Source organism: Pelophylax lessonae (assembly GCF_965119305.1).
Source record: "Pelophylax lessonae genome assembly, chromosome: 5".
Taxonomy (NCBI): domain Eukaryota; kingdom Metazoa; phylum Chordata; class Amphibia; order Anura; family Ranidae; genus Pelophylax; species Pelophylax lessonae.
The window spans coordinates 380,661,786-380,679,741 of NC_138772.1; the positions used below are offsets into that span (position 1 = coordinate 380,661,786).

General features: G+C 43.8%; 1 protein-coding gene across 1 annotated transcript in view; it reads right to left on the reverse strand.

Annotated features, from left to right (window-relative positions):
* Window positions 1-5,277: 5,277 nt before the first annotated feature.
* The window catches only part of SEH1L (SEH1 like nucleoporin), an 81,053-nt gene continuing 68,374 nt past the window's right edge, over window positions 5,278-17,956 (reverse strand). The window contains exon 9 of the mRNA XM_082259803.1: window positions 5,278-5,551. Within this exon, the coding sequence (XP_082115929.1) occupies window positions 5,362-5,551 (190 nt within the window). The 3' untranslated portion in view covers window positions 5,278-5,361. The remainder of the gene's footprint in view (window positions 5,552-17,956) is intronic.

The following is a 17,956-nucleotide window of genomic DNA, read 5'->3' on the forward strand; positions in this document are numbered from 1 at the left end:
CCGGCGCCTCCCCTAGCTCCACGAGGTGTTTGGATCACCTCAAACATGGCCGCCCCCATGCTGGAGACACGAGGCTACGCCAAAATGGCGGCTCGTGCGATCCAGCAAAAAAAATGGCGGCGGCCTGTACCGAATAGCGGTGTGCTGCAGAGCACACAACACCTTCTCTGCATGGGGATTTGGCGTGGTTGGCGGTACCGGCCCTGGCGGACCGCATGGCCATTCGGAAGGCCTGCTAAAGCTGGAGATTTGACTAGGAAGGCAGTCTACATGTCCGTGGCTTCTGACTGGTAGGTACTTTATTATTATCATAGTAAGATTCCCAGACTGCCACTGATTACAATCTTTTTAACATGTATACAATTAGATTGTTAGCTCCCAAACCAAGCCTCCTGGCTTTTTGCACATAAAATCACACTCAAAGTAGGGGGATCTGTGCCATGTTATAGGATAGAGGGGGACTCTATCTTACCATACAGAGAGGGGCCCGCGTTCACCACAAGACCCGTCAGGGGAAAAGGGGGAACATACTACTCACCATACCGGAACCAGGCGGGCACCAACTCCTGACAGTACCCCTCTCCACCGGGGCGGGAGGGCTGTCGACCAATACGGACGCCGTGACTCATGGTCCTTGGCGTTTCAGCGAGACGTTTAACTCGCGGGGTCAGTCCCCCAGTGGGACTATGTCGCGGCCGACCCAGCGCGGAGCTATGGCCTGCACGCGCTCGTAGGCTGAACTGGGGTGACCACCGGATCTCAACATCCAGCCCGTCGCCCAGTTCAGCTTTCTTGCTTGAAGATCTCACAGGAACACTGGAGAAAAAAAGCTGTCTAAAAAATCTTTTTAAGAAAAAAATCTTGCCAGGACTGAAGATCCCAGCAAGGTATCTAGGTCCTTACTCCTGACTAGACAGAAAAAAACTGATTTGCTGTGGCAGAGAGAGAGAGGATATACCCTCGGGGACTGCCCCTGGGGTGTGGCCAGAGCATTTTTATTTCCTGTCTAGTCCTGCTCCTGTGGAGGCAACATAACCCGAAGGTGCTGTATCACCGAGGACTACGTCTGTCAATGAGCGATAGAGAAATCAGGATTGCATAACACATGTAATGCAATTCATGAAATCAGGCACATTAAAGGATAACTTCACCTTCCGTAACATGTTACATCCATACTCGGGGTTAACATAATTATACGAACAGAATGCCCCCCCCCCCGGTCCAACAGCTGTCATAATTTAAAAAAAAAAAAAAAGTTGAGCAGGGCTCTCCCCGCCCTGCCGCGTCACTCATTTACATTGTTCTGTGAATAGAAAACTAGCTCCAGCAGCCTTTGCGATTTTCGGCTTGTAGTTTTCAATTAACCACTATGGCGCTGTGGTAGTTCATTCTCTCTTCCTGTCAGATTGTATCTGCTTGCCCGCACACAGATACACTGACAGATCTGCAGGAGACCTGCATGGCACCTGCGATCTGCTGATAACTGGTGTAATGCTTTCTTTAGAGGCTCCAAAAGCAAAAAATAATACACTGCTTAAAAAAATTAAAGGAACACTTTCAAAACACATCAGATCTCAATGTGGAAAAATATGCTGGATATCTATACTGATATGGACTGGGTAATGTGTTAGGAATAAAAAGGATGCCACATCGTTTAATGGAAATGAAAATTATCAACCTACAGGGCTGAATTCAGACACCTGGAAATAAAAGTGAAAAAAATGATGCAGCAGCCTAGTCCATTTTGCTGAAATTTCATTGCAGCAACTCAAAAATGGTACTCAGTAGTTTGTATGGCCCCCACGTGCTTGTATGCATGACTGAGAACGTCGGGGCATGCTCCTTTTGAGGTGACGGATGGTGTGCTAGGGTATTTCCTCCCAGATCTGGACCAGGGCATCACAGAGCTCCTGAACAGACTGAGGTGCAACCTGGTGGCATCAGATGGATGTCAGACTGCACCAGCATAGGGTCTGACAATGGGTCCAAAGATTCCATCCCAATACCGAATAGCAGTCAGGGTGCCATTGTCTAGCCTGTAGGGGTCTGTGCGTCCCTCCATGGATATGCCTCCCCAGACCATCACTGACCCACCACCAAACCAGTCATACTGAACAATGTTAGCATGACAGGCAGCATAACATTCTTCACGTCTTGTCACATGTGCTCAGGGTGAACCTGCTCTCATCTGCGAAAACCACAGGGCGTCAGGGGGGGACCTGCCAATTCTGGTGTTCAATGTCAAATGCTAATCGGGCTCCACAGTGCCAGGCAATGAGGACAGGGCCCACTAGAGGACGTTAGGCCCTCAGGTCACGCTTATGAAGTCTATTTCTGATTGTTTGGTCAGAGACATTCACACCAGTGGCCTGATGGAGGTCATTTCGTAGGGCTCTGGCAGTGCTCATCCTGTTACTCCTTGCACAAAAGAGCCGATACCGGTCCTACTGATGCATTAAGGACCTTCTTCGGCCCTGTCCAGCTCTCCTAGAGTAACTGCCTGTCTCCTGAAATCTCCTCCATGCTCTTGAGACTGTGCTGGGAGACACAGCAAACCTGGCAATGGCACATATTGATGTGCCATCCTGGAGGAGTTGGAATGCCTGTGCAACCTCTATAGGGTCCAGGTATCACCTCATGCTACCAGTAGTGACACTGACTCTAGCCAAATGCAAAACTAGTGAAAAGCAGTCAGAAAAAGATGAGTAGGGAAAAACATTTTGGTGGTCTCCACCTGTAAAACCATTCTGTCGTCTCATTGTTGCCCATCTAGTGCTCCTGTTAATTTAATTAACACCAAAGCAGCTGAAACTGATTAACAGCCCCCTCTGCTACTCAACTGACCAGATCAATATCTCAGGAGTTTTAATTGATTAAAAAGTGTTCCTTTTATTTTTTTGAGCAGTGTAAATGCAGACTTTTCTGTCTGCAAACAAATGTGCCTTTATTGTTTTTTTTTTTGTTAAAGGTGAACTTATCCTTTAACTTCAACTAGCCTCACTGGACCAGAACTCCTTCCCTGTGTGGCTGGCTTGCTGGCTGCAATGCAGAACTGATTTGGCATGGGAGGGACCAGGCAAAGTGTCAGCAACAGGTTTGTAGTACAGCAACCTGTTGCTCACACTTCGCAGTACTAGCACTTCTGTTTGCTGTATCCCAATCGTCCACCAACCTGGGCACAAAAGGAGATACTCATAGTGGCACTATCAGCAGTCCTAAATATAGGAGCAGTGGTGGGACATGCGGGTACACAGCACTTGTGTATCCCAGCACAAAAAAGCCTGCTTCTTGGTCAGTAGTTGTTTATTGGGTGGCACAAATGTCCCCATGCAATATCTTTATTAAACATTATCCTTTAGATCAGGGGTGTCAAACTCAGTTTCATTGCGGGCCGCTTCAGCAGTATCGTTTCTATCAAAGGGCCAGTTGTATCTGGGGTGTGCTACATAAAGAGTGCTGGGTTCAGAGTGCAGAGCTTACGATTATGGTATGTACAGAGTGCACGGTTCAAGAGTGCATTACGTATTGAGTGTTGAGCTCAGGATTATGTTATGTACAGAGTGCAGGGTTTAGGGGTAAAATTCGCAGTGTGCAACCCCAACCCCCCTCCCTGAAGCTTCCTCGCAGCTCTCTCACCTACCTTGCCTGGCTCTAGTACCTCCCTGTGTAGGTGGCTGTGCCTCACTTGGCAGGGAATTGGCGGTGAGAGATGGAGGTGGTGGAATGGAGTTCTGCCACGTTCCGTCTGCAAAACTGGGTGCGAGGGCCACATGACAAGGCCTGGAGGGCCGGATTTGGCCCACGGGCCTTGTGTTTGACATATGTGCTCTACATGTATTGAAAATATAAAGATTTAGCTTTTTGGACACAAGGTACCATTGAATGTGGCTGAACCTTGAAGGAATTAATTAGGTCTTGGTTTGCTGTTGCTGCTGGTTATGCAAAAATGGGATTTCAACTTGGTTCATGTTGTGCCTCCTGGGCAGGAAGTAAAGGGAAATCCCCCCCCGTGAGACACAGCAAAAAAAAAAAAAAAACTCCTAGCAGTTCTAATCATTACCTACTCTATATAAAACTACTGAGGAAAAAAAGGATATGACTTCTTCAGTGGCTTAGCTTTATACCATAGATCCCAGTTTTACAAAAAGTCTTAAAGTGGAAGTAAACCCATCGATTTCACAGTTTAAAAAAACAGTTACATTCCTGGCACGTGCCTGGAATGTAACTGTCACATTGGCTGTGCTCTCAACCAAACTGTGAAACCATCCAATGGCTGGAGTCATAACTGATCCCATGTGCAGCTAAGGCCTCATGCACATTGGACGTTTTTACAACTGCTGTTTTTGGCATCAGACTTTTTTTTCTGCAGGCAGTGAACTTCCCAGCATGTTATCCTATGTATCCATGCGCACATAGGCTGTTATCAGCAGTTTTTGGCAGGGGCGTTTTCTGGCTGGGAAACCCCCCAGAACTAGTGGGTTTTGAGAGGAGTTTTTCAGCTGAAAAAAAAAAACACTCTAACTTTGATAAGAGCTGAAAAAGGCCAAAAAAACATGGCTATTCTGCGTTTATCAATGTTTTTGAGCCATAAGCTTTTGTGGGAGCAAAGTTTTGCTTATGCCCCATACACACGTGCAGATTATCTGCAGACTTTTGTCTGCAGACTTACCTTTTCTATGTAGTGCAAGGGCCTGCCGGATTGCATACAAATTGAAAGTGTTTAGGTTTGACCTCATATTATATGGTTTTGGTAAGTCTGCAGACAAAAGTCTGCAGATAATCTGCACGTGTGTATGGGGCATAAGAAAACGCTACAGCTGAAAAAAGCTTAAAAACTCTTTCTACAGCTACAGCTTTCTAATGGCGTTTTGATAACGTCCAGTATGCAGGAGGCCTAAAGATTAAACAGAGGGCAAGATGGCAGCTTCCTTGGCTGAAAACTATACGAGGGTTTACTACCACTTTAAGTTGCTATTGCTCATCATCACAACTAATCTCATTGTCTCTTTCATTATCCCTGACCAGAAAGAGATACCAAAATGGGGGCATTGAATTGCTATGCACAAGAGCATAACAATTTTTCCTTAATCAACCATTTTTAAAATGTTTATGAATTTAGAAAAAAATATTAACGCATGAGCGCTGCATTCATTTTAATAATAGATTACGGAATTAATATTATAACAAATCAATGAAGTTTACTGCATTAAGAGTGCTGCCTTATGTCTTCTCTTTTTCTTAATAATGGGTGTACTATTAAACTATATTTTTCCTGAACAGTTGGTAAGCTCTGCTTTTCATTATAAGCACACAAACACATACCACCATCCCTCACATAATCATGGAATTAATATTGTAAATTTATACTCCATAATTTTCAGGTACAGTCTTAAGAGGTGGAGGATTGTATCGACGACGAAGATGCGAGCATTGAAGACTTGCCGAGTCCGTCTCAGGAGAATTCAAAACTGGAGATGGTGATGGAATAAAATGAGCATAGCTAGACCATCTTGATCCAGCTTTGGGGCTGTCCAAAGGGGGAAAGCTATACCTGAAACAAAGAAAAAAAAAACAGAGCACAAAAGAAAATAAAAAGCAGAACATGTAGTAAATTATAAAATGGTGGAAAAAGAGAATAGGAAATAAAATTATACAGTTTCCTCTAAAACTCTGTTATGAACTACATTTCTTAAAGCGGAGTTCCACTCAAAAGTGGAGCTCCGCTGATCTGCTCCCCCCCCCCTCCGGTGCCCCATTTGGCACCTTTCAGGGGGGAGGGGGGAGGGGGGAACGGGTACCTGTTTTTGACAGGTACCCTTCCCCACTTCCTGGCAGACAGTGCAGCGGCGATGTCCCTCGGAAGTTCGGCCCCCTCCTTTTTCCTCCACCGCTGGGCCAATTACAAAGCGCAGAGCGCTTTGTGCATGCGCAGTAGGGAACCAGCAGTGAAGCCGGAAGGCTTCACTGTCGGGTTCCCTTACTATGGATGGCGGTGGCAGCACCCGAGAGCCGATACCTAAATCGGCTTTGGGTGCCGACATCGCGGGTTCCCTGGACAGGTAAGTTCTACTATTATAGTATTTGTAGCTGCTGACTTATTTTTTCTTAAGGGGGGGGGGGGGGGGGACTCCGCTTTAAGCCTTTGTATTTAACTTTTCTTCTTTGCTCTCTTTTGCTCTGTTAAATATACATTTAAACACATTTTTCCATATTTTATCAATAAGTGCAAAAAAAAAAAATTGAAATTTAGAGTTGTCTTGTGTTTTATGCGCACATTCTGTGTTGTTTCAGTGAGTCCTCTCAGTTCTTATTTTGGACTTCAAAACAATAGGTCTCTATGTTTTAGAAATGAGGGAGAATTTGTAGTGTAGCACCACCCCCTTAGGAGTTGTCAATGAAAGGGTTACCCACTGCTGCACAGCCAGGCACATAGCATCTTTAACTTTCATCAAGACATAGTGAAGAGTCCGTAAACTTTGTTTTTGTGTTTTATTAGGGTGTATTACCTTTGGTTAAGGAGAGGTATTATGGGATGCCTAACTTGACAGTAACAAAAACCAGGGACAACTTCCTCCCTATATACAGCACCACTTGATCCACCTGCACAACTCCAATTGATTTACTCCTTTTTGAAGCAGTCTCTGGTATATTAGCAACAGCACTTTATAGGCTAAGAACTCTCAGTCCCTTAGGAAAGCAGCACGCGTTGTGAACTGCATCCTGGAGTACCTCCGATGCCCCTGTAGAAACTGGTCCCAGCTCTACCACTGCAGGAAATGCTAACCCACCTTTCTGCCTTTTCCCCAGCCCACCTGGCTTCTTCTTCCCCAGTGTACCCGACTGACTCACTGGAAATCTCCCAGAGCAAGGCTGAAGACTAAGGGCCCTTTCACACACGGAGTCCGTCAGACGGACTCAGTTTTTCTTAGCGGGGGATCGATCCGCTGATCCCCCGCTGAGCAGGAGGATGACAGCTGTTCTCCGTGCTGTGTGCGGAGACAGAGCTGTCAGGTCCCCATGCATCTCTATGGGAGAATCGGATGGGAACGAACCGTCTGTCCGTTGTCGTCCGATTCCATCCGATCCGATAGACTGATGGAAAATAGGGTTTCCATCCGTCCAGATTTGACGGATCGGATGTCAGCGGACATGTCTACGCTGACATCCAATAACCCATAGAGATGCATGGGGGTGACCGTTCAGATCTGCCTGAAAAACTGACAGTCCACAGAAGTAAATTAGGAGTTGAGTGCACTTTTGCCACTGGCAGATTATTTAGGGAAATGTAAATGTATTGCAGAGATGTACTAAAAATGTTTTTATTCTTTTTTGCCTTGACATAGACTAACTCTAAAACCCTTGGGAAAACCAGAAAAAGTTGAACCTAGTTTTACACTATGAGCCATGTAGAAATGGAAAATGACTTTTATACAATACTACAAACCCAATTCCAAAAAAAGTTGGGACACTGTACAAATTGTGAGTAAAAAAGGAATGGACTAAATTTACAAATCTCATAAACTTATATTTTATTCACAATATAATATAGATAACATATCAAATGTTGAATGTGAGACATTTTGAAATGTCATGCCAAATATTGGCTCATTTTGGATTTCATGAGAGCTACACATCCCAAATAAGTTGGGACAGGTAGCAATAAGAGGTCGGAAAAGTTAAATGTACATATAAGGAACAGCTGGAGGACATATTTGCAACTTATTAGGTCAATTGGCAACATGATTGGGTATAAAAAGAGCCTCTCAGAGTGGCAGTATCTCTCAGAAGTCAAGATGGGCAGAGGATCACCAATTCCCCCAATGCTGCAGCAAAAAATAGTGGAGCAATATCAGAAAGGAGTTTGCAAATAGTTTGAAGTTATTATCTACAGTGCATAATATCATCCAAAGTGTTTCAGATAAGGGTCAAGTCCGGAAAACCATACTGGATGCCCGTGATCTTCGGGCACTTAGACAGCACTGCATCACATACAGGAATGCTACTGTAATAGAAATCACAACATGGGTCCAGGAATACTTCCAGAAAACATTGTCGGTGAACATAATCCATTGCCGGCTAAAACTCTATAGGCCATAAAAGAATCCATATCTAAACATGATCCTGAAGCGCAGGCGTTTTCTCTGGGCCAAGACTCATTTAAAATGGACTGTGGCAAAGTGGAAAACTGTTCTGTGGTCAGACAAATCAAAATTTGAAGTTCTTTTTGGAAAACTGGGACGCCATGTCATCCGGACTAAAGAGGACAAGGACAACCCAAGTTCTTATCAGCGCTCAATTGAAAAGCCTGTATCTCTGATGGTATGGGGTTGCATGAGTGTGGCATGGGCAGCTTACACATCTGGAAAGGCACCATCAATGCTGAAAGGTATATCCAAGTTCTAGAACAACATATGCTCCCATCCAGACGTCATCTCTTTCAGTGAAGATCTTGCATTTTCCAACATGACAATGCCAGACCACATACTGCTTCAATTACAACATCATGGCTGCGTAGAAGAAGGGTCCGGGTACTGAAATGGGCAGCCTGCAGTCTAGATCTTTGACCTATAGAAAACATTTGGCGTATCATAAAGAGGAAGATGCGACAAAGAAGACCTACAATAGTTGAGCAACTAGAAGTCTGTATTAGACAAGAATGGGACAACATTCCTATTCCTAAACTTGAACAACTTGTCTCCTCAGTCCCCAGACGTTTGTAGACTGTTCTAAAAAGAAGAGGGGATGCCACACAGTGGTAAACATGGCCTTGTCCCAACTTTTTTGAGATGTGTTGATGCCATGAAATTTAAAATCAACTTATTTTTCCCCTTATAATTATACATTTTCTCAGTTTAAACATTTGGTATGTCATCTATGTTGTATTCTGAATAAAATATTGAAATTTGAAATTGCCAGATCATTGCATTCTGTTTTTATTCACAATTTGTACAGTGTCTCAACTTTTTTGGATTCGGGTTTGTAATTATTAGTCCTTCTTAAACCAAAATAGAACACGAGAGACATATAGCGGAAGAGAGTAAAAAGAACCCCAATAAATTCTTTAAGTATATAAACAGTAAGAAAGCGAGGCCAGAACACATTGGCCCCATAAAAGAGGACAAAGCAAATATGGCCACTGAGGACAGAGAAAAGGCGGAAGTGTTAAATCATTTCTTCTCTTCAGTCTTCACAAAAGAATCGGGGGGCTACACTAACCCAGCTTGTAAGGCCAAACTAAACAACACACCTCAGGAATTGCCGCCATGGCTAACAGAAGATAGACTTGGAACTAAACTAGAGAAACTTAACATAAATAAATCACCGGGACCGGATGGCTTGCACCCGAGGGTTCTTAAAGAGCTCAGCCAGGTGATTGCCAGACCATTATTCTTGATCTTTAAGGATAGTTTTCAAACGGGTATGGTACCAGCTGATTGGAAAAAAGCCAACGTGGTACCAATATTTAAAAAGGGCCGAGATATATCCCGAGTAACTATAGGCCGGTCAGCCTAACATCTGTAGTCTGCAAGATTTTGGAGGGGATGTTAAGGGACTACATACAAGACTTTAGTAATGAAAACGGTATTATTAGTAGTAATCAGCATGGATTCATGAAAAATCGTTCTTGCCAAACCAATCTATTAACCTTCTACGATGAAGTGAGCTGCAACCTAGATAAAGGTAAGCCTGTGGATGTGGTGTATCTGGACTTTGCAAAGGCCTTTGACACCATTCCCCACAAACGCTTACTGTACAAACTAAGGAAGGTAGGTATGGACCATAAGGTGAGTACCTGGATAGAGAACTGGCTCCAGGGGAGAGTCCAGAGGGTGGTGATTAATGGGGAGTACTCAGATAGGGCGGGTGTGGAAAGTGGGGTCCCCCAGGGTTCTGTCCTGGGACCAATCCTGTTTAATTTATTCATAAATGATCTAGAGGAGGGGATATCTAGTACAATCTCAGTATTTGCAGATGATACTAAACTAAGAATGCCAATATCTTCTATGCAGGATGTGGAAACCTTACAAGCGGACCTGAACAAAATAATGGGGTGGGCAACTACATGGCAGATGAGGTTTAATGTTGAAAAATGTAAAGTAATGCACTTGGGTGCCAGAAACCAGAAAGCAAGCTACTCACTAGGGGGGGAACCTCTGGGTGAGTCTAGGATGGAAAAGGACCTGGGGGTACTGGTAGACAACAGGCTTGGCAGTGGCATGCAATGCGAAGCCGCTGCAAGTAAAGCCAACAGAATACTAAGATGTATAAAAAAGGGGATTCACTCCAGAAATAAAGAGATTATTCTCCCGCTCTACAAGACTCTGGTCCGGCCACAGTCTGTCCGGAGGAAAGACTACAAGCACTTAACTTATTCTCTCTGGAGAAGAGACGACTGAGGGGGGATATGATATCAATGTACAAATACTGTACTGGCGACCCTAGCATAAGGAAGAAACTATTCAGAGAAAGGCAATACAATAAGACACGTGGCCACTCACTAAAACTAGAGGAAAAGCGGTTTAACCTTAAAGTGCGTAAGGGGTTCTTCACTGTTAGAGCGGTAAGGATGTGGAATTCTCTTCCACAAGCAGTCGTATCAGCAGGGAGCATTGATAGTTTCAAAAAACTATTAGATGGGCACCTTAAAGACCACAACATACAGGGGTATACAATGTACGGTTAACAGCAAACACACACACATCATAGGTTGAACTGGATGGACGGATGTCTTTTTTCAACCTCACTAACTATGTAAAAAAGTTAAATTAAAAACCTTGTAGTTGTCTCCTCTCAAATGCACCACAAATTATATAGGTGGAGGTGCTGTTTTTCCAACTGACCGTTAAGGCCCTTTTCACATAGGGGGGACTCCGATTAGATCAGCAGGGTATTTGACCACTAATCCCCTGCTGATCTGAGCAGAGCAGGCAGATGACAGGTTCCTGTCTGCTCAGTTTATGCAGAGGAAAACATAGAGAGAGCCCACTCTGCTCTATGGACCAGCAGCTGTAAAAGGACTCTATTGTCTGTTTACACCAGACTGCCTTACGATCCAAAACACCTAGATAGAGGGAGATGATCAGCTTCTGTTTTTTTAGCAGACCGGATCAGATTGGATGTAGGCAGGTGTAAAAGGACACAAGACCATTTACATCCGCCAGTCAATAGGCATGAAAGGAGGGTCTAAACTGGTCCACCTGAAATACTGACAGGCAAGTCTAAAGCTGATGCTTAATCTACCTCAACTTTACCTTCTTCTGTTACCTTCTTTCCCTGCTAATCAATATGTCCAAAAAAAATAATCAATTAAGTCTAACAGATTAAGTTACACAATTTATTTTGGACTGTAATGTCATAATTCTGTTTCTATGATTTAGGACCCTGCCTTTGTATTACTTCCAAGTGTCCTCAGCACTGATGCAAGCACGTGGGTGGCTCTTGAGAAAAGTTACGCAAATCTCAAAATGCCTTGATAGGTAGATATTAGTCTTGAGAAGTGGATGCTTTTGGGCAGGTTATATTTGCATGCAGACTGCCCTAGGTAACGCCCACATGTGATGCTGATCCTCCATGATTGCGATGGGGTGAAAAGAGCTAGATCATAGGTCACCAAACTTTTTAAACTAAGGGCCAGTGTACTGCCCTTCAAAATTTAGGGGTGCTGGATTGTGGCCAGCGGAAGAAAAAAATTCCCCAGCATTAGGTGGGCTAAAAAATGCTTGGTGGTAAGAGTAAAAAAAAAAATTAAATAACTGGTGTCAGTGGGAGGAATAGTGCTCCATAATTGGTTTCAGTGGGAGGAATAGTGCTCCATAATTGGTTTCAGTGGGAGGAATAGTGCACCAAAAGCAAAAAGGGCCACTGGTTTCAGTTGGGAGTTGCAGTTTGGAAACCCCTGAGCTAGATGTTGGATGTGCTCTAGCTCAAAAACGAGATGGGACCTGTCTTATTTGCTGCACCTTGTAATGTACACTGTGAAATCAGCGTAAATTATTTCAGTACACAAGATAAGCCTGTACAACAGTGCCAGACTGAAGATAGGGCTGGAATACAGTTTTAAAAGTAGAGAAGGGTCGAATCATACATTTTTTCATTGTGCTGCAATACATGCATTAGCACAATGCTATGCCATTCATTTTGAGCTAACATAGCTGTGAACCAAGTCCATGCTGTGGTGCTCTATTTTGGAAAGAATTCTGTGTATACCTTTTTTTTTTTTTTTTGTCAGTTTTTATGTGTTGAGAGCCCATTCAAAATTACTAGGCTGCCTTAACACAAGTTAAAATGTGATGCTACATGCATTAATCGAAAGCACAAGAACAGCAAAGTGTGACAGGGTATTTAAAAATACCCTATCACCAACCTAAAATCTGCAGGTATAGAGCACAGAAAAATCAAGTATTTTAAATGCTTGTGCGAAACAAAATTAAAACAGCGCTCAACACCTAAAGTGTTAGAAAAATGTGAAATGTGTTATGCAGCTGCTGTGCATCCAAAACAATATTGGAAAAAGTATGTGTTACCAAATTAAAACAGCGCTAGCATGAAAATATACCAATATACAAATAAAAACAATAAATTAATATATTTAGTTATCCTTTAACCCTCCTCTTATGTTAGAATTCCGTTACTATCCATGATGTTTAGGGTCAGTTTTGACCCGTGTTTTAAATCAGCCATAAAATACCCTCTGAATAATTATTTATCATCAAATTTGTTTCGTACCTCTTGGCTACCTTGTTAGGCTACTTTATCCTTGCAAAGATTGGTTTTAATATTTTTGGTGTGACCCCTAGACCTTTCTTTTGATAGCATACCTCTCATTTTCAAATTTAAAAAATGGTAAAATAAAGTCAGCAACTCTGAAATGAATTTGTCCTATGTTTCTTCACTTTATTTAGAGAAGCAGACAAGCAGGAAAAGAGATAGGCTCCTCCCTAACTACAGCTCACAGGGTTGAGAGGGGATTGGCTGTCACTGTTACTAAGCAGAGAGAGTGTTTATGATTTCAGTTTTGGCACTTATTAGTGTCCTAAAATCCTATATTATAGGGTCAGAATTGACCCTAACACCATGAACGTCTTAATTTTCACCATAGTATTTTATAATTTAGTGAAAATGATTCTTTTTCTATTACATTGTTTAAATAGAGGTTCCTGACAAAGTAAAAAAATCTTGATGCAATAAACAAATTTATGTGATACTTATAGACATTCAAAACCTGAAAAGGGGTCAGTTCTGACCCTAACATAAGAGGAGGGTTAAACTTATAAAAGTCCTTCTTAATAAATATAGTGACTCTTAAAGTGCTTAAGTGCGGATCCTTATTCCTGGTGCAAAATATAATTAAGGTGCTCGGGTGCAAAGCCGTCCAACAAATTGGTGCTCTTGTGAGTGGCCCTCCAGGTCCCCTACTCACCACAATGTAGATATATCAGCGCGTGTAGTGGTATAGCGACTTGAGATATATAGGCCCCAGTATTGGTTCCAAATGCCCTTGATGGGATTGCTCCGAAAGGCGGTGATCATATAGCCTCCAGGGTTAGTGGTTCCTCCAATGGGCCCACCAGGCTGAGGGGTTTCCGTGGAGACAGCCGGCACCGCCCACAGAGTGAAACCCCTCAGCCTGGTGGGCCCATTGGAGGAACCACTGACCCTGGAGGCTATACGATCACGGCCTTTCGGAGCAATCCCATCAAGGGCATTTGGAACCAATACTGGGGCCTATATATCTCAAGTCGCTATACCACTACACGCGCTGATATATCTACATTGTGGTGAGTAGGGGACCTGGAGGGCCACTCACAAGAGCACCAATTTGTTAGCACCTTAATTATATTTTGCACCAGGAATAAGGATTCGCACTTAAGCACTTTAAGAGTCACTATATTTATTAAGAAGGACTTTTATAAGTTTAAAGGATAACTAAATATATTAATTTATTGTTTTTATTTGTATATTGGTATATGTTCATGCTAGCGCTGTTTTAATTTGGTAACACACACATTTTAAATGCTTACTTGCAATTTTTTTCTTTTTGCTAAATGATTTTGTATTCACATGCAATGTGCCTTTTGAACTTGCTAGAAAATTTGAATCTTCTGGAAAATAAATTCCTTAGTACAGCGCCCCCCCCCCCCCTTTGCAGGTCATCATCCTTTCCTCTTCTTGAAGTGTCTAATTACTCGTGGTGCTAGTCAAGAGCCTTCACTCTTCACCTCCCAATAAAACCTTTTTTATTGTACTATGTGCATCGAAATCCACTGTAGAGGACATTTGTCTCAAAAGCAGTCACTTGAAGAGGCGCTCCGATCTCCTGTGAAAAAAAAAAGTCAGTAGCTAACAAAACTTTAGCTGCTGACTTAAACAGCCACTCACCTGTCCAAGGAGGCAGCGACATGCTCAACCTAGTCGGTTTTATGCACCCAGCTGTGACAGCTTGCGGCTTCATGGCCAGGTGTCCACTGCACATGCGCAAGCAGCACTGCACTTCGTGAATTACCAAGCAGTCTTCTGGGACCTGGTCACATGTCCCAGGACACTGCAGAGGGGGAGGGAGGAGAACATCCGCTCCGATCGCCAAGGTAGCAAAAGCGAAAGTAGGAGGGGGTACCTGCCAAAATCGGGTACCCCCTCACCTCCTCAAAAGTGGCAATTTTTCAAGAGGAGCGGGGGAAAAGTCTTTAAAGGAAAAGTTCCCCTTTGGGGTGGAGCTCCACTTTAAATATCCGATTTCCCTTGAAGTTCCTCCTCACATTTCGTAAAGAGGCACAGTTCAATTACCTTCGATAATATATTTAGCATACTATATAGAGTGGCTTTGCAGAAGTGGGCTTCTTGTTTATGTAGTGCTGAGGTACGATCCTCAAATTTCGCATTATTTAATTAAGTGCTCTTATTTCCTGTTGTACAGTGGGGGGGGGGGGGGGGAGATAACAGGGACCTCACTGCACTGGGATGCATGCCCTGGCCACATTGATAATGTGTCGCAACAAGGAGTTATGGTATTTCTTATTTCTGTTTGGATCACCAATGGCTAGGATGTAAAGCCTCGTACGCAACAAATTTCCGCCGACCGGTCGTTCGGCTTTGTCCAGATCGGTGTCTGTTGGTTGGAATGTGCTCTAGACTGCACACAAATTTTTTCGTCCTACAGAATTATACTTCAGAAGTGATGTCATGTTTTGGATTGCTTTCTTTGTGTTCTTTCATCTCTGAGCATGCCCAGTCTTGCTGATAAGATTTTTCCCTGTCGAAATCTGTACTGACTGCATGAAAATCGGACGTGTTTTGACGGTGGTCAAAAATTTAATAGCCTGCACACCAGAATTTTTTCGGCCGAAAAGTCGGAGTCGGTTGTCGAGAGCACCGTACTAACAAGCGAAAATCGGCAGATCGGTCATCGGACGAAAATTCACGGCCGAATTTAGACTTGTGTGTACGGGGCTTTAAAGATAGGCTACCAGGTTCTTCTCTATAGACAAGTAATTCAAGTAGTGAATCAGAGAACATATGCTAGTGTCAAAAGTATAATGTTATCCCAGTCTTAGTCCATAGGGATCAATATTGATTTAGCCAACCCTTTACAGCTACAACAGCTTCAACTCTTCTGGGTAGGCTGTCCACAAGGTTTAGGCATGTGTCTATGGGAATGTTTGACCATTCTTCCACAAGCGCATTTGTGAGGTCAGCCACTGATGTTGAATGAATCCTGGCTCAGTCTTCACTTTAATTCATCCCAATTGTGTTCTATCAAGTCGAAGTTCCTCCACACCAAAATCACTCATATATCTCCATATCGTTACAGACCTTGCTTTGTGCACTGGTGCAAAGTCACGTTGGAACAGGAAGAGGCCATCCCCAAACTGTTCCCACAAAATTGAGAGCATAAAATTGTACAAAATGTGTAAGTATGCTGACACCTTAAGAGTTCCCATCACTGGAACTGAAAAAGAGGCCAAGCCCAACACCTAAAAAACAACCCCACACCATAATCCCCCCTCCACCATATGATTTGGACCAGAGCACAAAGCAAGGTCCATTAAGACATGGATAAACAAATATGGAGTGAAGGAACTTGACTGGCCGGCACAGAGTCCTGACCTTAACCCAATAGAACAAACACCTTTGGGATGAATTAGAGCAGAGACTGCGAGCCAGGCCTTCTCGTCCAACATCAGTGCCTCACCTCACAAATGCACTTCTGGAAGAATCAAACATTCCCATAGACACAATCCTAAGCCCTGTTGCCAGCCTTCCCAGAAGAGTTCAAGCTGTTGTAGTTGCAAAGGGTGGACCAACTCAATATTGAACGCTACGGACTGAGACTGGGTTCTTCTGTTCAATGACAAGGTTGTCAAAAAGTTCCGGACAGGGAAAAACCTTGCCTGATTTCTGGGATTTGCAGATGCCAAAAGACACCTGCGTTCCTGACGCTGTAGATTCATCTGCCATTTTTAAGATTTCCCTCACTGACACAGGCAGGGGAAGGCATAGGGCGCTTTCTGCTAGTGGTATTTTTTAAAACCAAATCCACTTTTGACACCAGGTTTTCAAAACTGCTGTAAATGCAGACAGGAGCTGCGACCCGGAGGGTCCCGCAACTGCACTAAGGGGGTCTGTGGGTGAGATTTGGTCCTGGGACTCCATATTTACTTAATACAAAAAAAGTGTCACTTTAAGAAAATACTGCAAAAAAACACAATCCACACTGCTGCACCACAAGTCTCAGCCCTAGCACAGCCTGCAGCAGGGTGAATGAGAAATACCTACGGGGCCCTAGCAACATACCACCAAAACAATAGGGGGGTATATAAAAACATGCTGTGCAGAGAGAAAAAGGATCTGACACAGGAAAAGGAAATACCTGGGTCATGGACTAGAGTCACCCTAGCTTCTCCCGGCTTTCCAGCGATCGTGGACTCCAAGAAAATGGCCACCCCAATGCATTCCTATGGGGGGTTGTGACGGTATTCACCGTCACTATGAGTAAAAACAGATAATTAATGGTTTAAATTGCTTCAGATGGGACAGTCATATTTGCCAGCCATATCTCCATATAGGAATATAAAGATTTATTCCCATTTGCCATGAAATCTGTAATTACTAAATGCGGTGTATATTACATATCTTTCAATGTCAGACAGGTTCCTTTTGTTGTGTATTGGGAGGGAATGTGGATTGCCTTGTCTCATTGTTAAGTGCTAATGACCTCCCATTGCTCTGTCTGTCTGCCTTAAGAGAAACGTATTATGGGATGTATAAAGATATGTGGATTGGATGCTAAGGGGGAGGGGGGATTGTCCCACATTGTATATTTGTGTACACTGTATGAGAGTGTAAAACTCTGTTCCGATTGGATGGTGAATGTTGAGTACAGTCTTCAACAAGGTCCACCTGGGTGGTACCTTGTGGGTGAAAACTGTATACAAGCCTGTTCAATAAAGTTGTTCTACAGTTCCTTCACCCTCATCTAGAGTCCTGTCTCTTATTGGGGGAATCTGCTGCAAGGGATTGCTATGGTCTTCCATACTCCCTTAGAGAATCACTGAGGTCTTGTAAGAGCTTGTGTAAGAGCTTGTTCTGCTGCACTCTCTGGGGAAAGAGGTTCACCCACAGGAACCTGGAGCCTTGTCGTAGTTCCAGGGTGGGTAGGAGATTGCGAGACCCTAACCAAGCTGCGGCGGTTCGTGGGGTCTGAAGTGGTTACAGTGTCTGGTGGAGTTCTTGGAGCCCTTGGAAAGCACTAGGAGCATCTGTCAACGGAGGTACCCGGTCTGGGGTGCCCTGATCCGTTACAGGGGGAACTACCAAAACGTGGCCGCCCATGCATTTCAATGGGAACATTTTTACATTGAAGCAGAGCGAAACTACAGCAAAACGGCAGCGCCCATGGTGCGCCATGCGGTCTCCAGGACCCCCTGGGGTGGGGTCATTAGACAGTGGCATCGGGGGG